Source organism: Mugil cephalus, chromosome 21 (genome assembly GCF_022458985.1).
Source record: "Mugil cephalus isolate CIBA_MC_2020 chromosome 21, CIBA_Mcephalus_1.1, whole genome shotgun sequence".
Taxonomy (NCBI): Eukaryota; Metazoa; Chordata; class Actinopteri; order Mugiliformes; family Mugilidae; genus Mugil; species Mugil cephalus.
In genome coordinates, this window is record NC_061790.1 from 15,861,252 (window position 1) to 15,881,132 (window position 19,881).

The 19,881-nt window shown below is 40.4% G+C and overlaps 1 protein-coding gene across 9 annotated transcripts in view; it reads right to left on the reverse strand.

Moving 5' to 3' along the window:
• Nucleotides 1-211: 211 nt before the first annotated feature.
• The window catches only part of LOC124999506 (centrosomal protein of 128 kDa), a 37,824-nt gene continuing 18,154 nt past the window's right edge, over nt 212-19,881 (reverse strand). For 6 of the 9 annotated variants that reach the window (XM_047574427.1, XM_047574431.1, XM_047574428.1 and 3 more), the window contains 9 exons: nt 19,526-19,690; nt 16,107-16,166; nt 14,489-14,681; nt 9,486-9,535; nt 8,305-8,328; nt 5,277-5,354; nt 4,822-4,935; nt 1,877-1,985; nt 212-1,018 (listed from right to left, as the gene is read on the reverse strand). In XM_047574427.1, coding sequence (XP_047430383.1) covers nt 945-1,018; nt 1,877-1,985; nt 4,822-4,935; nt 5,277-5,354; nt 8,305-8,328; nt 9,486-9,535; nt 14,489-14,681; nt 16,107-16,166; nt 19,526-19,690 — 867 coding nt within the window. In that variant the 3' untranslated portion in view covers nt 212-944. The remainder of the gene's footprint in view (nt 1,019-1,876; nt 1,986-4,821; nt 4,936-5,276; nt 5,355-8,304; nt 8,329-9,485; nt 9,536-14,488; nt 14,682-16,106; nt 16,167-19,525; nt 19,691-19,881) is intronic. The other 3 variants (XM_047574429.1, XM_047574433.1, XM_047574434.1) reach the window with 3 other exon arrangements.

Genomic DNA, 19,881 nt, shown 5'->3' on the forward strand with positions numbered 1-19,881 from the left:
GATTCTGCACAACTTTGAAAATGTTTACGCACCAGTGTTTTTATGCCTTTAAAGCCACACAGTAAATTAAAAGAGGACACTTCTCTCCTCTGGCTTCAGGTTGTTCCTTTGAATGATTTTAGCTAAAAGCTAAAGATAAACCACTGGGAGCAGCCGGTCGCTCAGCTGCTGCCAAGCAAACACTTCACTTTGAAATGAAGGGGACATTAAGTGCGCTTACAAAACCACACATTTATCTGAGTGCAGATTTATTCATAGTGCATATGCTTCCTTCACATTACGTAAAAAATAGACCTTTTTACAAATATATACTGCATAAAACACAAAGGACGCAAAGGAAATGGGTCAATACATTAACTGACAGTAAACAACACATTTGTCACATTTTGATGATGAAGACAACACAGCATGTTAGTAGAAAACAAAAATTTGCATACTGTTGAGAAGGCACCAGAGTTTAGAGTGTGTAGAGTTACTCATGTATCATTTTAGCACAAACACCTTGGCATGATAAGAGTACAGGTTATTAAGTATATTATGGTATATATTTAAAATAGTTGCTGAGCAGGTAAAATATTGCAACAATGGCAAGAAATGTAACAGCAGAACTCTTTTGGTTTTCGAGCTTTCCAATAAATACATTACATTCAGATGCTTATAAATAAGATTAAAACAGTATACGGTATATTCTCCTTTTCAGTGTATAGGCCTATCTCTTATTTCAAAGTGTTTCTCAAAGTTTGCTGTGAAATCAAACACAGTCTCACCTTTCCGCTCTCGAGCACCTTCAGTGACCGCCTGGTTGAGGTAGTCGAGGAGGATTAATGTTGAGTTCAAGGGCCCATGCTCCAGTCGAGTTTGTTCGGGATGAGCACGGGGAAGGTAGAGTCGGTGCGTGCGTTTGAGTGTGTAGAGATAAAGATAAAGGTTTGCTTGAGGTCGAACTAATCTTTAAAAAGTTTGTCCCCGTTGACTTTGGAGTCGTCCAAGTCTGAACTGGTCAGGCGTTTGGGAGGAGCTGTGGCAAAGGCAAAACACATAACGCTCAGTGGATCTGTTAACCAGTCACAGTCCAAAACGTGTGAACACAACATTCCTTTCCACTGTCAGACAACTCATTCTTCTTAACAAGGCGTATAAATTATGATTTTCACCACCTGCTGCTGCCAAAATAGTCATGAGTATGTGATAATTGCATTGTATATTAACACTAGTGTTGAATAGCCATAGACTTGTTTTGGCCATCGAGAATCTCAGAAGTAAAATGGACACAAAGACACAGAAAGTACGCCCCCCTCAAACTGTGCCAAATATTTGTAAGCGGCTTAGGAAAGTACTACAAGTGATCTTGGATGTGAGCCACTGGCAGTGATACAGACAGATTCATTTCCAGAGCACTGATGGAAAGTTGGAACCGCGAGAGCTCTGTTTAAATACCGAATAGAAAAGTGACAGTGCTCTCTCAGACTTACAGGGTGAAATTCATGAAGGTATCATCGTGTATTTTATAACTTTACAATGAGGCACTATTATTAATGAAATTCGGAAATACTGAAACAGCTATAAATATCCATTGCCTGGGGAATACCCAGTTTGACCTCTTCACGTGAATGAGACCTGACTTTGCATCCACAGGGGAAAAGAGAGACAGGCTCAACTTTATAACAATGCCTTTGGCGCAGTGTCAAAAAAAAAAGAAGATATGGATATGTGGATTTTAAATTATAAATGGATCTTTGCTGTATTTTAGCCGCCGCTGTGCCAACTTAACATGTTGTGTTAAAAGTACTGTTTATGCACTTTCAAATTGTCTAGCAGTACAAAAATGACTACAGTCAAACCATGTGACAGATAAGCTGTCAGAGCCGTTACATACTCAGTGTGTCAGATCTCTGGGAGCTGCTGAGGAACGTGCTGGGACTTTTTATGGAGGAAGAAAGAGCTGCTAGTCTTAAACTCCTGGAAGTGGCGTCCAGCTTCTCATCCTGGAAAATAGTAGACACAGTAACTGGTTAAAAAAAAAAAAAAAAAAAACAATGTCCGGAAACGTGAAAAAAAATCCAACTATTATATACCATATGACTATAAGTGCTGCGTTCACTATAAGAGTGAACGCAGCGTAGTTTCGACTTTTGCAGGGCAAAGCTGATTAATGCTGCATTCCTTTTACCTCAACTGAAGCTCGGGCTGATGTGAACCACAATCCATTACAATATGTCACAACATCAAACATTACAGCGACATTCACTCACTAGCTGAGTTAACCAAATCCAGTAATACAAGTTGTCAACATTACGTAAGTTAAAATAGCACTAACACTGTAAGTTGGGCAGAGATAGAAGTGCCAATAAATAGTGAATTATTACAGCTCTTACTACTGTTGATACGCAGAGAATCAATGAAGGATTTCTTTCTGATTTGACTTCAAGGTTAGTGTGATTTGTCCGACTATCAGAAGTCTGACTTCTGGGAGATTAAGGTTAAATTTCCTACTGAGAGCATAAATTTACGACTTCCTGTATAACACAACGCACCATTAGTTTGTCAAGCTCAGGCCTAAACTGTCTGACTCAAAAGACAAAACAGTCCTGCAGTGACACAAAGCATACAATGTGCAGTTCTTATTCATAGAGACATTGATTCAGCTGCATGATCCGTTTGGAGGCAGCCATGAGCAGCACTGCTGTTTCTATTATTTTGTCCAGTCCGTTAGTGTAAAATGAGCCAAAACAAATGCTTTGCCTAATTTACTTGTCTCATGATAATTCCTCAAGTGACAATGGAAAGATTCAACATATTGAATAAACAGTCAAAAATGGAGCAGTTGTCTCTTTCCAAGCTGAACAACAATTCACCAGAAGTTGGTGAGAGCACAACAGAATTTTGAACAGCTTTATTTAAAATGTTCACCCTACAGCACATTCATAAGCCCTGAGTGCTGCTGTGTATGAGATAAGTACAATAAACTATTTGTAAAATGGTTTCTAAAGCGTGAAAGCGAGGGGAGAGAAAAATCTATTGAATTTTGTGCCCTGTAAAATGGGAGCTGAGGGCCTCATTAGGCTGTCCTCAAAACGCTAGTTTGAATGTCCCAAATGATAACAGATGATAAAATATTCAGTTTGGGAAATGATTTGAGTCCCTCTATGAAATATACGGAAATTACCTGTGACTGAGAAAAGCTTCTTTTACATAAGACACACCAAGCTGATGGCTCGCCGTTTTTCAGGGAGCTAACAGCAGCTCTTCCGGTTTACCTGAAGAGTTATTTCTTTCATGCAGGTGTAGAAAGTATGTGCCAGCTTGGTCTAGTCTTTGTGGTGTGTTCAATGGTAACTATTTGGCCCACACACAGGCGATGTGAGGTGATGTCATAGTTTGGGGGGTCCAGATCTTTATCCTGTGGTTATAGATCATTATGGATGTTCTCTCATGACAGTAGTGGGGACCTAAGAAACAATCCTAAAAAAAGCCCTATTCATATGGGACTATTTCTACCTGTGAATCAAACATAACCCCCACGTCTGTTTCATGTGGCGCGTTCACACGGGACAAACAAACTGAGTTTTACTCTAATTTACGTTCCGTTGTTATGGCTCTGCTACTTTCTGCCTCACACCAACTTTGCAAATTATAAAGGATGATAAAAATATATTTTTAATATTATTTATCCTGGGAAAGAAACTACCAATGACCTGTCAGTATTCAAATCAGTTCCACCTTTGCCGATGGACACATTAATGATTGATTTAATAATTTCATCCGTCTAAACGGGTAAATAGTTCAGTGACACCTCGAATTAGCGCTCTAAGGTCTGTCCAAACTTTGAATTATTGCACATCCTTCATCCATCCATAATTTTCAAGTGACGAGAGGCAGAATATGGCACAAATTAAACAAAAGTAAAAACTCACCCCTAAATCACAGAGATGTCGATTCACGATGGTTAAGTATTAAAAGACGAACTCTCTGCTACAAGAATTATGTTAGGTAATTTGCGGTGTAATTTTTATTTTACAAATCACAGACATGGACAATTCCCAAAGGATTAAGATCACAGACATCCTCTGTGATTATCAGAAATTACCGGAGGTCCCCAGGTAAAACTAATCCTGTGCGAACAGGACTTTAGAAAAATTACAGCATGTGATGTAGAAGCTGTTGTTGACATTTCTGACTGTAATTGAGACGGAAGTCCTGTAAACACATTCCATCCATCCTTTTTCTTTAACCCAACCCCAAGTGGGCAGCAGCTATTAAGCTAATGCAATCGCCACTTATCACTGAACACGGGAGTCATTTGGCGAACCAACGGGGTAATCTAGCAGATTAAAACCATTTAAAAGTGACTGTATAGCTGTTTAGGGGAGACTGCAAACTGCTGATGGCAATCAGCTGTCAACAATGATGTCTTGACGACTCCCTTGACTGCTTTATAGCAGAGAAGATGACGGTAGCAATTAGATGTGACTACAGCTTTTGTTTGAGTGTACGTTTGTGTCATTACTTTAGCTCATCCCACTCTGTCCATCCATGATCCATTACCACCATGTGAAATTATTCATGTATTCACACAAGTTGCAAATTAGGTGAGGTGCACACACTGGCATCTGTGTGGGTGAACTAGACTCATAAATGGCTCTCAAAGTCAGGCAATCCTTATCCAAACAGCTGCTGTTGAACAAAGCAGTGCAATTAGTGACTGAAATAGAAAAAGAGTGGGTTGCTGTTTGGAAGAACAGCCTTGTTAAGCATTATAAAGCTCTTTTTCTTCTACAGTACTGAATTGCAACAGACACTGTGTGTGTGCTTGTGTCCTACTCTGTACTCTTGGATTCTGCGTTTGGACTCGTCCAGCTGGAGCTGCAGGTCCCAAACTATCTCTTTGTGTTTAGTGTAGCGCTGCTCCACCATCTCCTTCTGCTGCTGTGACTCCTGAACACACGAGATGGAGGCTGTGTCATCATAACCCACCAGATATAACACACAAACATCTTTAATCAGGTGGAAAGGATAAAAGACGGAGCTTCAATAAAGTCTCTAATACTGCACGGAGTAGTATAACCGCACTAATGAATGCACAACATTGATTAATTGGACTAATATGATAATTCATGGCTGCTACAAAGTTATTCCTCTGGGGCTTTCTGCACCGAGTTGATTTCATGTCCACATGTTTTTATGTTTTGCTGCTTCCAAGGCTGGTTATGTGCAGCAAAGAAATGAATCTGACCTCACAGCAATCTCTATCCAGACTTTATAAGAAGTGAACTCACTTCCAAATCTTTGAAGTTGTCCATCAGACATGGTTTCTCTGGAATGGCCTCCAAGTGGTCCAGCGCGACTCTTGTGCTCTGTAATCCACACACACAGAATCTGCTTAAAACATAAGAAGCTAAAAGGAAGTGCATTTCATTCACAATATAATATACAATATAATAATACAAGACTTGGATTATATAATTATGGTATGATGTACAATAGACTAAAAAAAGAGAATTAAAAAGAGAACAATATGACTATAATATGACTTAAGATCATATAAATTCCATATACATTTATCAACACATATTTCCATAATTACAGTGTAAGGGGCAAGCAGAGGTCAATACACTACTGCATAAAATCATACTGGGGCAATATCTCCATTAATCCATTAATTGTCCCACCCTTTCCTTTACACGACTTTTCCTCATTCAGCACTTCTCATTTAAAGTCATGAAAAAAAGATCAAAGAATGAGGGGCGAGGAAAGAATAATCAATGGAACAACACAGTGAAATGATCACGCCAAACAATAATTGTTGACGATGGCTGCACAGCTGGATCAGACGTCCACGGGCTTTAACTGCTCTGCAGAGTTGACTGACGCCTTTGTATTTGCACAGATAATGGGTTGCACTGCACAAACAACAAGAGTACACGGCCGATACTGTTAGCAGCACTCTAATGTATTATTTATGTCCTCCCACATGACAAGCATACAGACAATGTGTTTGGTGAGAAACAATGAACATCTGAACCCCTTTAGTGTAACAACTACACTTGCCTTCTTGTAGCTATGAAGTCAGAACAATTGGCTTGGCTTGATTAGATGCTACAGAGTTGGGAGGCTGCAGGGTTAAAAGTGGATTATGCTGCAGGGAAAGTTTTTGTTTTAGCTGTCATGAAGCCACTTTTTTTTGTCTGTAATTCTGGGATTCAGCAGTGGATTGTATGCATTCTCATCACAGGTACGAGGTACAAACTGGCAACTTTTTAAATAGACAGCCCCAGAGTGCATTTTGTGACAAAATGTATTGATCATTTCTTTTTAAATGTTGTGTTGTTGCCACATAAGAATAAATGCAGCTGTGACCTAAAGTCCCTTCAGAAATGATAGTCAGGGATATAGCCACAGGCAAACTATCTCTGCAACACTGCTGTAGCCATGTTTGAACAGGAACTATAGCATTAAAAGCAAAAAAAAAAAAGGCAGCTTTTTCTGCTGGGAGAATCACCGCAATCTGATCCTGCTCCAACGTTACTACAAGCCACTGATGGTAGCCACTACCACCAAACACACCTTCAGGAAAATAGTCGCCTGAGGCAAAGGCAGCTCTGAAGAACTGCTTCCAGTACAATGACTGGGAAGTGCTGCAGGAGAACTGCAGTGAGGACTTAAAGGGGAGCACTGGATGCACCACCGATGATATCAATTTCTGTATGGATATTGCTGCACCAGAACTGTGGCTGTTTTTCCCAACAATTAGCCTTGGATCACCTGTGACATCAAGGCCCTTCCTCTACTGCTCTTTCTGCTTTGACTCAGAGAGCTGCTTCCCCCACGCCTCCACCTAGTAACGCCACACTTAAAAGAGCCTCACCATCACCATCACACATATATACATCTATATACTGTATATATATTCACACACTGTATATTTGATTCTCCATCTATCCATCCATCCATTGGAAAGTTATGTAGGAATTTTTGTACACCCAAAACGACCTCCTTTTCCCACAAGCTTTGGTATCAAGAGAGTAGTTGCTGAGCATGCTTGAAAGGTGTGTGCCAAGTTCAACACGATCGCTTCAGAAGAAATGGCTTTTACTAAATTGAATGGCTTGACTTGGGTAATTTTCTTCCATTATGCAGTGCAATTCCACCCAGGGGTGATTCCTGCCCATTGCTGGCCATCTGTCCATGGCTTTGCAGTCTTTGAAACATTAAATTTTTTTATGCCGTGTAACAGAAGCATTGCTCCCAAATCTGGTACTGCTACTACCGTCTGATTGGTCAGAATGTTGTGGTTGCTTGGTATTGCTCTTCCCCACTAGGCTACCAGGACCTGGAATATTCCTTGAGGGTACTACTCTTCTAACAATATTTCTGAGAAACACTGGTTCTTCTTTTTCTTACCTAATCATCCTGCCCCTCTTAAATTAGCATAGTTAGGAATCTAGTTGGATTCTATTGCATTAACAATTGTGGAAAGCCTACAAGATAAAGACATGTGGTCATACTGTTTGGTCAAAAACTAGGTGACCAGGCATAATCATTAATTAACCACTCTGTTCTATTCGTCCTTAAATTGAATGTTTCAGTAGCCCTCCTGTTGCCATTCGTTCAGAGCTTTTAAGCTTCAAAAGAAGAGGCTGTTACAAGTCATCACAGTGATTGCCACACTGAGTGGCAAGCTGACATGAAAGTGGATGCCAGATGATTCCCAGCAACAAGGCTGAGTGGAAGATGGGTCAATTTGCCCTGTCACTGCATAGTTGCAGTAAGCAGAAATGATGTGAATTGATGGTGATCCAAGGTATTTCCACTTCTTTCTTGCAACAGCTAATTGAAGCTTGAAGTAGACAAGCATGTCGCATAATTGTGATGGATGGACAGTGTGCGTTAGACAGCTAAATTTATTTTATTTCTCTGAAGAGAGTAAAAAGTGCCTGGGTCAATATAACCTTTCAGCAGTGCCAACTAATTTCTGTTTGACATCTAATAGCTGATTAAGGATGTTAGCGGCAGACATTAACAGTTTGAAGGGGGTCAATACTATATTGTCAGTTCAGCTTGGTTCTTATCCCCATCAACAAGACGTATGTTGATTAACAGAGCTCTGAGCCTTGACTGAAGCAATCATTTCTTACCCTGCCCCAACAAACACATGCTGAAGTACACCTGCCTACACAGCTAAATCAAATTAAGACGATAATTAGCATGATTCCTAATTTAACAATGCCAGAGCACTCAATAATTCAGAGATTATTATAGCTAGAGTATCCTTGTAAAAGTATTCTTGAAAGGATCAAACCTTACCATCTCTAGATCCATCACACGATCCTATAAAGACACACAAACACAGCAATATTTACATGGATACTGACACATGGAAATACAGTAACATGAGAAAAAAGAGAAAGAAAATATTTTTATGTGTATGAGGCAGTGAGTCCAGAGCAGGGAGAACCCAGAGTAAGCATGTGTGGGAGAAAAAAAATGACAGAAGAGAGGAATGGAGTGTTCCAACAAATGGGTAACAAGGGGAAAAAAATGCAGGGGCTAGAGAGTCTGTAGCACAGGCAGACTTCTTATCACGCACACTGACACACTCACACAAAGACAAACCGCTCTCGCTGCTCATCCAGCTCCTGACTGATGTTCCCTCTCTAACGATGCATAAGTGATGCTATGCCTCTTATCTGCCACTCAAACGCACACCTGCTCTTCCCTCAAACCCGCTGCCTCTCCCCCTCTGCCTGTAATGCCTTGATGGTTCCTAACAAGGGTACTTTTTTCCCTTCAGCCCACCCATAACTTTTTTAAAGCTTGTGTGTGTCCTTCATTCCATCCATCTTTCCTCATCTTTCATAATTAAAAGCTCGGATGGGTCTGAGCGGGCTCAGTAGCTCTGGCAGGTGCCATTATGCAGCCACAGATGGGACCTCAGTATCCACAGCAGACATGCACATTCACGGAGGCACACACATGTCTGAAAAGAGCAGTTTCTTGACATTTAAGTGTGTGTGTGTGCGCGCGCGCACATGTTTTGCTGTTTAATGGCTGTAAAGGGCTGTAATGTGATTCCACATCAGACTAGGTGAGCTGGTGGCCTTCCAAGTGTAGCTGCTGCAGTATTGAAAGACAGAGACATGGCCTTTAGTGGCTTTTAAACTCCAAGGCCTCATGTCTGCAGTAATTAGTTACTTGTCCAAGCAAGGCTGCAAGGAGTCTGTCAGGCCCACAGCTGTGTAGTAATGTTTGTAACACGGTATCAGGGACCTCAGATGACCAGCGCCCAGCAGCTACTCCAACACAACTCCACAGTTAAGCAAGGAAAACTGTGATTAGCACGCAATAGTTCTATCTCTTCTTGGCCGCATGCGGTTGAAATCAGGTCAGATGGATATTAAAAATCTAGCATCTACGGAACAGATTAAGAAATGCAAATGGCAGACAAACAGATACAGATTAATGCAAATACTGTTTATGATGCTGACCTGAAGGCTTCTCATTTCATCCTCTTTCTTGCGACTCCTCTCCAGCAGTTCTGAAATGAGTGCAAGAAAAGATGTGAATGAATCGAGTTGGAATAAAAGCAGACACTTTACTATCATATCACAAAATAGCTATTTTATTGACAATACCGGCTATATACAGTGGATATAAAACTTCTACACAACCCTGTTAAATGCCATCTTTTCGTGATGCAAAAAAATAAGACCAAAATCCACCTTTAATATGACCTATAACCTGTACAACTCAGTAGAAAAAAACAATATATATTTTAGCAGGAGGGTAGTAAAAATAAAAAAAACTAAAATAGTAAAGATGTGTGCGCACACACTCTTATAAGTGGGGATGTGGTTGTGTTCAGAATAATCAATCATATTCAGACCCATGTTAAATAGGAGTCAGTACACACCTGCCATGATTTAAGGTGCCTCTGATTAACCTTAAATAAAGTTCAGCATTTCTAGAAGTTCAGGATTTCTAGTAGACTTTTCCTGACATTTCCTTAGTCATATCTTACAGCAAAAGTGATGGTCCACAGAGAGATTCCAAAGCATCAGATGTTCAGCATCTCATTTCATTCTCATCTCATTGTTTAAAGGTATTAGTCAGGAGAAGGGTGCCAAATTATTCCAATGCATTACATATACGATGTGTCATAGGTGTGTCTCCCATATTTTCCATATGTTTGTGCTTTGGGGTAGGGCGGCAAGAATAAAGCCTTTTCTTTTTTTGTGTTAAAATAAAATAAAATTTTGTGTTGTGGTCTGATGAAACCAAGGTTGGATTTCTTTTTCTCTTAACTCCAAAAGGCACGTTTGGCCCCAAACCAAAACTACACATCACAAAAAGAACACCATACCCACAGTGAAGCATGGTGGTGGCAGCATCATGCTTTGGGGCTGTTTTTTACTTTTTTTTTTTTTTTCATCTGGTACTGGGGCCGTAGTCAGGGTCAAGGGAATTGTGAAGAATTTCAAATACCAGTTAATGTTAGCACAAAACATTCAGGCTAGAAACCTGAAGATGAAGAGGAACTTCAGCACAACACTGACCCAAAGCAAACTTCCAAATCAGTAACAGAATGGCTTCACCAGAAGAGGACTGAAGTTTTGGAATGGTCTGGCCAGGGCCCAGACTTGAAACCCATTAAAAATCTGTGGGGGGATCTGAAGAGGGCTGTACATAGGAGATGCCATCACAGTCTGAGAGCATTGGAACATTTTTGCAATGCACAAACACTGCCAAGTCAAGATGTGCCATGTTGATATACCCAAAAAGACTGAATATTGTTTTAAAAAAAAAAAAAAAAAAAAAAAAAAACGTGTTTCAACAAAGGATTATAGGTGTGTACATTTATGCAACCACATATTTTTTAATTTTAACTATTTTTACTACCTTTCCCCTACATTATTTCATTTTTTTGAGTTTGTACAGCTTAACGGTAAGACTTTCCATATCCACTTTATATTATCGGTTTAGAGAACATCAGCAACCTTTTGGATAATTTGCAAGTAAAATGCCAAACACTTTCTTGTTCCAGCTTATCATATGTGAGGATTTACATAAGTGGTAGCAAACATAAGGTACGGACACACCAAACTAACATCAGAGAACTACAGGTAACAAAGGCTGGCTGTGACGTCTTCTTATCTCCCCTTTGTCTGGACCATAAGAAGCTAGGCAAAATTATAAACCGTCACCCAGAGCTGGCCTCTCTTGAATTACCTTTTTTTTTTTCTTTTAATTGTAAGAATGTCCAAGAAAAGTGTCAAATGCTCCAGATGAAAAAAAAAACTCTGCATTCAGAGATAGCACCCCATTCTATGGTGTAAAATTGACCACATTTCTATCTTCTTCATCACATAAACCAATGCAATCTGTCCACACACAAACATGAAGAGAGGGCAAGTTCCTCTGTGTATGCAGTACGTCATTCGCATGTCTGCAGTGCCTGTGCAATAACTCCTTTTTAGAAGGTGTGGACAAATGTTCTGTGAAAGAGGCAGAAATCATTTTAGTTTTTGACAGTTGGTTGGACAAAACAAGTCAACTTGTGATGGAGACTTTTCATTGTTTTTTGACAGCCGACAATGTATTTTTACATCTAAGTAACTTGTCATGACACAGTTCTTTTAGGCCACCCAAACTTGCTGTGTTTTCTTTGCCATTCGGGTTAATTTATGTTTCTACTCCGAAGATGAGTCATACAAATGTTTGTATTTCTGCACCTTTTCACTTAAAACCTTTGGTCGATGTGTTCCATCTTTATTGATCCAAAACAAAAAGTTTGAAAATTAGAGATGGAGAAGTACTAAATACTAAAGCGTAAACATGCTACTATCCAGCAGACCAATTACAGGTTTTACTTGCGGCTTGTGTCGCCGCACGCGTAATTATGTTTCTGAGGGGTAGCAGTTGTGTTGTGGCTATGTGATAAATACTGATTGGCTGATTTGAACAAACTTCAGTGTTTAGAATTTTTTTTCATCTGAAGAGGTAGATGAAAGACAAACTGCTTCTGCTTTTGATTGCGGCACCAAACTGTTATTAATTACAATCACTGGCTGCTTATCGAGATGCTGATTTACAGGGATAACGTTGACTTATCTGAGCAATTTAGTTTTATTAATCAAATGTCACAGAAAGTAGCCCAGCTAACAATGTATTATGCAAAAGAATAACGTTAGTGTCTACTAAAATGTCTACATTATAATAATAACGATCCACTGCACTAAGGTGATTTTGGATGTGTTGCCTATTCAATTTCACTGTGGCAGTTTGAAACATGAAGCGATCATCAGATATACAGAACTAAAGGCAGATGCAGCACAACGAGCTGGCACTTTTCTGAGCATCTGTGGTCCTAGTTTTAATGGTGTCTCCCACTAGTTCCACTAGACGGCATTTTTTTCAGCAGGAGGTGGTGAGATATCTCTTCGATTGGCTGTTCAGCTTAGACAAGATGAGAAAGTGATGAATGTAATCAGCCCAGTTCAAAAGGCACAAACCGTGTTTCATTGTTTCATATCTTTATCTAAACTGAACATTCCCACAAACATTTTCACAACACCGCAGTCACTTGTTGATTCAGGAAGAGCTCGTTCTGTACGACGGCTGGTAGCTTTTCTTAGCCTCCAAGCTAGCAATAGCTCTTCTGGTTCCCCAGAAGAAGAACATAGGCGGAGAACTTACTGTATGTGCTAGCTGGCTGTTGGCTGTAGCTTTTGTGGTGTGTTTAAAAGCATTTGTTTTGTTTTGTTGATGGTATTTACTTGATATTCGTTTGGCGTGCCATCTTCTGTATCAAAGAATACAACAGCTTCTTTAAACACTGTATTATTTGAAGGTGACTGAATGACCTTCACAAACAAACCTGCAACTCCTCTGGTCAGCTCATTTCACGGAAATAAGATGACGACGTGTCCCTACGGTACAAACTTTTACCGGAACAAGTGTTCTAAAGTCTACCCAGTAGAAAAAAGATAGCAGTGGTAGCCCACTGTTGCTACTACAGGGATCTTTGCTGACTCACACACTGGCATCTCATCTAAAGGCTGTGGTAGGTCGTGTAATTCCAGAACCAACGTTATCGATGTACGCAGTGCAGACTTGTTTTTAAGGGAAAAGGCCAAGAGGGAGCACTGCACAGGTGATGAAAGGTCTGAAGGAAAGTACACAGACCGCAACCACAATCTGACACAAATACATTCACTGACACTACACGGTTTATCAGTCGGCGGCTCTGCAGAAGCAATTCTGGCTTATCTGCTGACATAAAACAAGTGGGGATCTCACAGGAATACAATTCCTACTTTAATAATACACAGTAGTAATAAGTAGTAATTGCCACATTGCATGATTGAGTATAGTTTTTGCAAATGTCATTACGGTGAGGTGGGAATTTTTTCATCTTGTCTTAGTCTGCAATCGTTTAAATAATAACAATCCATGCCTTCGATTCAAATGACCAGATGTTGCTTTTGTGACCCAGAGATTACTCTGAGGTCTAATTGCTAAAGGCACCATATCAGTGCTTTAGGCTGCAGTGAAGACAGACAAGCTTCTGTCAAATGGCTGATTGGATCCTATGATAGACCGGACTCCAAAAAGGGTCTGGGGATGAGCGTGTATCATCAGATTGCTTATCTGAAGTGTGCAATGTTTCCACTACTGCCAGAAAACAAACAGTGACAGAGTGCAGATAGCGGACTGTCGCTCTCTAAAGGTTTTCCATCTCCTTGACCACGTCCGTCCCTGTCTATGGTCTCACTGACCTTTTTTTTTAACTCTTTTTCTCTCCATTAATGGAACCCAAATTAGTTCCATTTCCCTGCATTGTTCAGATGAAGCACTAAAAACAAGTTGTTCTTCCTCTGCCAGTTACAGCTCATTAAGAGAAATTCAGTCAAAAAAGGAGCTCAGGGACAGGAAAAACAAGTCCATTTTCCACAGAGGACTCAAAGTTCACAGCCATTAAGATGCTTTCATAAACATTTGTAATTGTAAACAGACAGACCCATGTGTACAGACTGAAAAAAATAATGCATCGGGCACAGACAGCCATTATTACAAACCACTCGGTAACAAAAACACTTCAGTAATATGCCTGCAGTGAATTAGTTATTGCTCCTAATGATGGGGTGATTACATGCAAATGAGAGGGGAAGAAAACAGGAGATCAGAGTCTGACAAGGCTGTATCAAAAGGGACAGTTAAGGAGTTCGTACACTTTTATCAAAAGCCGGACACGGTAGATATGCATGGCTTTTCAACATCATTAATTCGGTGGACATGGACAATCAAAGGGATTCTTGCCCATTGCTTTTTTTATTTAAAGATATTAGATTCCTCATGAAGAAAACTGACTCCCTTTGGTTTCAAATGATGCTGTGACAAATTTTGCGAGGCATGGGTTCAGAGGCATCCTGGACACGAGTGCAATCAACATCAAGACATTTTTTTTTTTTTTTTTCAAATTAAACACTACCTTTCTTTTCCGTGCCGAGGGAGTGCAGCAGCTTCTCCTGTTGGTCCAGGCGCAGCAGGAGAGCCGCCTGCTCTGAGTCCCGGCTCTGCCTCAGGGCCTTCAACTGATCCCTGGTCTGCTGATGCTGCTTCCTCAGACGCTGCTCTCTGGTGTCACGCTCCCGAACTTCCTCGCACAACCAGCGTAGCTTGGTCTGGTCGGTTTCGGGATAATGACAAACACACATCACTTGGAATGAGATGTATGAAGTATTGGAAACTCGGGGAAATCACCAGTAGACTATGGTTCCTACCTCGACTGCAGCTCATACATATTTTTTCTGAGATAACCATACATATTATGCTCCTTCTGGGTTTTCTGATATAAAACTTTGCACACTAATCAGTGCAAAGGACATCACATTCAAGAGCTTAATTAAGACCTTAAAACTGTCTGATAGAAGATCATCTCAAGAGAACCCTTATTTCCCATTAAATGTGAAATTCTCTCAAATACATTTACATATTCTTCTATTTTAAAGGCTCCCCGCTCTATCCATGTACAAACCCAAAGTGTACTATTCTCTTGAAATCTCAGTCATAATTTATAAGTAATTAAATTAGTCGGCTTAATAAGTTATTTTCTAGCTGAATCAAGAGTTAACTTCAGAAAGAGGGACAGACAGATGAGCCTGATGGCCGTGATAACCAGTGAAGCATGGTGGCAGTATTTTCCTGTAGCCTAAACAGGTTGTTACAGACAAGCTAAAAGATTGGTTTAATAAGTATATGAGTCTGTAGATCATACTTTACTGACACAGAAGCCCTTAACAAGGGAGCTAATTATCCCTCTCGTTCTCTATTGACATGTTCACTATTTTATTTTATTGTAAATGCACAATACTGAGAGAATGTCTGACAGGAGACATGCATTGTGTTGACAAACACTTTGCACTGTGCAAACACATTTTAACATAGTATGATGCATCATCGCCATAGCCATAATTACAGTGCACACTTCTTTGTTTACAATATTAAATGGGTTTGTTCTGGAACACAGCCACGTGGCAATGTTTGCTGCAACTGAGAAGAAGTTGACAACAAGAAGGCAGCGTTATAAATTATAAGCGAATGCCATCATCTCATCAGTTAAATAGCCTCGGTAAAACAGAACATCGTGTTAACCACAATGCTGACATGGAGGAATGAAAAGCAGGGGAATAAATGCACTGAATTGCTAAGGGTAGTTTCATTTATGGTCGTCCTTGCCCTTTTGATTATTATGGAAACACATTCTAGAACAAATCCCTGAACTTCACAGTTTCATTATGATCACTGCTGACTCTCACCACACATCAGTGCTCAGCTGTGGAAAGTGGTTTTCTCAACAATAAATCATCTTTTTTGGAGAGGTTATGCTGTGGGAAATGTTAGTTTTAAACAAGCCAAAGTACATACGGTTAGATAGCTTTGTGTTTGCAAAAGCCAAATCCTTCATTACATCAGTTTGTACTAGGCTATTGTTAATATATTATATTCAACATAGTAAGGGTGAGAATAAACAGTGTTCATGGAAATAGCTTTTTTGATCTTGTTTTCTCTCACATTGAATACAGCACAGCTACAAATAAAACAAATACCTTTGTCTCAGCAAGCCAGCGATGGGGGTCCTTCACTAATCCAGGTCTCTGTGAGACTGCCTGTGAGAAGAGCAGAGAGATAAATGCTAATGTGAGCTTTCCTGCTACACTCTGCATGCACCACACAATTCTGTCCTTTAAAAAAATGTATCATGCAAAAGAATGAAAATCTTACACTTTTTGCAAACTGGATATTATGTATGTTATCCAGAAAATCACAAGTATTCTATAAAGATGCACTGCAGGAATTAGATATGTATGTGGATTGACAAACAGACAGAAATCTGAAGAAAGGGCCTCTTGTCACAACCCTTAACTTGTGAAGGGGAGTTTCTAACAACTTAAACCGGCCTGCACGTTTTTAACACTCCATGACACCACACACACTGGTGCCCGCGCACACACACCTCTACACACCAAGGAGGTGTGTGTAGTGAAAAAATGAGCTCGGGGAGCGTGCTCCATCTCTCCCAGACAAGCTTGTCAGCATCAGCAATACAAACCGACTGTCTGCCAACTCCTAATGACTGCTGACACGCACATACACACACACCAAAACACGCTCTTAAGACAAAAAGACAGATACACATAACTAGATGGCACTCAGTTGATAGCACACCTCAAACACTGGTATGAAGCTGCTGGGATGTGCCAGTTAAGCATGTGGAATTTTCATCTCATAAGGTCAATAATCCTCTCTGTGCTTCGTTACTCGTTTGTTTGGCACATGTTAGTGAATACCCGTGCATGCTTGTACCTAAAATTAAACCTCAGATATGGCTTTAAAACCATGTTTACCTACTTCCAGTTATTTTAGTTGATGGAGGGGGTAGATGTAGTTTATCTTATTTGCCTTTATTAGATTCTGGTGTAACATGAAGAAAGAGAAGACACATGTCATGATAACCCAGTCATGATTTTCCACTGTTCTGGACGTCAGTGATCAACCAATCAACAGGTGCTGCCTGCTTGAGCAGCATGCCTAATGCATGGATAAACTGTAATAATATCCACTTTAATATCAGTGCTCAACTGATGACAGTTGAGTTGAACTCAAATCTCAATGTAAGCTAAATCATCTCAAAAAGGAAGTACTGTTTTAGATTAGTATCAGACAAAGGTCCTGCAGCTAAGTAACTGTGGAAGGTTAAAGACTAATAATCATTAGTTTATGACCGACCTTTTAGAAAAATTTAATTGTGTTTATAGATAAATAACCATCCTCCTGCTACACAAGATAGAAAGCCAGAAGACATAACAAACATAAGTAGTGTACACACGTAAAAACTCACACAGACACAAACAGAGCTGACAAAAAAAAAAAAACACATACAGCTGCTTTTTCAAGCACACCCTTGTGGCAAGGTGTTTACTCATGATCAACAGACATGGGAAACACACAGCAGAATTTTTTTTCTTGGACCCTTTATGTCCCCTACTTCGCAAACAGCACTGTCACTGCACAGGTGTCAAGCAACTTTTTCAAACTGTCATTCAAAACCGGATCCAAGCCAAGTGAAATCTCCCAAGTCGTCGCCTCGACAGCTCAAAGTAAAGCAGCCGAGCAGTGCCGTGCAGAGGTCCCCGTCTCACGGAGTACACAACCATACATGTGGCAGCGTGGGAGGATGAAACACGCCTCTGTGCTTCTCGCGCACGCTCTCTTTACTATTTCTCGAGCCATCAAAGGCCACGTGGCGCGGTGGCAGACAAACGGGAGGTGAGACTGTTGAAAAACTGAACAAGTAGGCTGGGAGCTCAAAGTGCTGTCTGTGGGGTTGAAGTGAAAGAAATGCCACCGTTTTCTCAGCAGCACTGTCGTGAAATCCAAGCAGCTGCCACCGCTAATTTAAAGGTGCGACTGCACGGTTTATGTCTCTTTCAGAACGTGAATAAATCTGTACCTGCGCCTCTTTGGTTACAGCGCGTTTGTTTCACCTCCCACTGAGAAAACGAAAAAGACTGCAAAACTTAGTGAAAAGCAAAAAAGCAGAGATGTGAAGACTAACACAGCAAGTCAGGGGACTACAACAGCCGCATTTCCTTTCATTCAGCAGTTAATTAGGGATGGTAGGAAGGATTGAGAAGAAGGGACAAATAATGTCACAGGCTGGACTTTGTAGCTACTGTACATGATGTGGAGCCAGGAAAGGCCAAGCCATTTCCTGAGGCGTAGGGCATCACACCTCCCAAAGTGATAATTATATATAATTTTATTAATATATATATATATATAAATGAGGAAAATAAACAACGTTCTCCGACAAGCTCACATATAAGAGCACACTTGCCTTACAAAGTGTGGAAGAGAAGAGAGGAACAGAGGACGAAGTGTAGGTAGGTGAGAAGGAAGGGAGGAAGGAAAGAAGGAAGGAAGCAGTAATGTGAAGAAACTGAAACCTAATATGCCCTTTAACTGTTAATGATCCCCCTCATTAGGCCAATCACTAGTAAGTTTGACTTCTTTTCAACATGACAGATTACAGATGAGGCAAGGTGTTGGCTCGAATGTCGAACTGCAGCAGCGCTGGTCGAGACTGAGAAATCTATAAGAGCAGATAAGAGCAGGCTGGGTTCATTAGCCTGGAGCAGACGAGGAAACTAGCTTCAAGCAAGAGGAGTGAGTGTGTGTCGCATGTAGAGTATTTATTAGCTGCAGAAACTTCTGGTGGGCAGCACAGATTTAAAAAGAAAGAGAAAAAAAAAGGGAGGTCCATCATCCCAGAGTAGAAGCTTCATATATAGTATCTTCACCAGGTAACATCTGTGTGTGTAGATACATACGAGCTACGGTTTAATCAAGCTGCCAATATAATTTGTAATTGTGGCCATTTATTTGAAAGAAGCAAACATGACATAGTCTTATACAAAACAGTGTATTCCTACAAGATCCACACTGTTCAATATGAGACAATGTTATCAATATATTTATATTTTTGGTCTCATTTATCATTTACTGGATATGTATTAGTGGAGATAGACAGGAAGCGATGGAGTAAGAGAGAGGGGATTACATGCAGAAAAAGGCACTGGACCTGTGCCACTGGGTTCTAAGGACATATTATATCTCAGCCAGATGAGGTTTTTTACAACTTCTACAACATCTCTAGTACACTATTAGAAGTAAAAACTAATAAAGCAGCCTGACAAAAGAAGACTAGCAACAACTAACACCCAAATATTTATTCAGACATTTGTGGACCATCAGAGCTAAACAGTGAGCTAATGATGAACCAGAATGAGGCAATTTGATTCTGAGTGGAATGTGTAAATAGGCCCGGGTTAAAGTTGTTTGCTGGCGTGTTAATTAAAAACTCAACAGCATATCATTCTTACGCGTTGAGCTCGACTTGGAGCCTTTCGTCCAATCAATTAAATCACAGGCTGCATATAACAACGAAACAAAGAGGATGTAGTACCTGTAGTTTGTCTTCACCATTCCTAGCCAGGCTGCGGCAGGCAGTGTCTAGTTCCTCACCCATAGAGGTAAGGACCGACTCTCGCTCCGCTTCCATTTTCAACACCTTCTGCTCCAGCTTAACAAGTTCTGACTCAGAGGCCCGTCTCCGCTCACCTGACCTGACCTGTGGAGAACAGCAGACAGTCAAACAGCTATTTAATGAGCTATTCAAGTCTCTGAATCTTACAAGACATTATATAGGGCAGATTTTAGACCGCTTTGGTAGTAAATATAGTTTCCCTACATATCACAAGCACAGAAAGGCAAACAACTCTTCATCTGAGAGCCACTCAGTTTCTTTATCAAACACATATC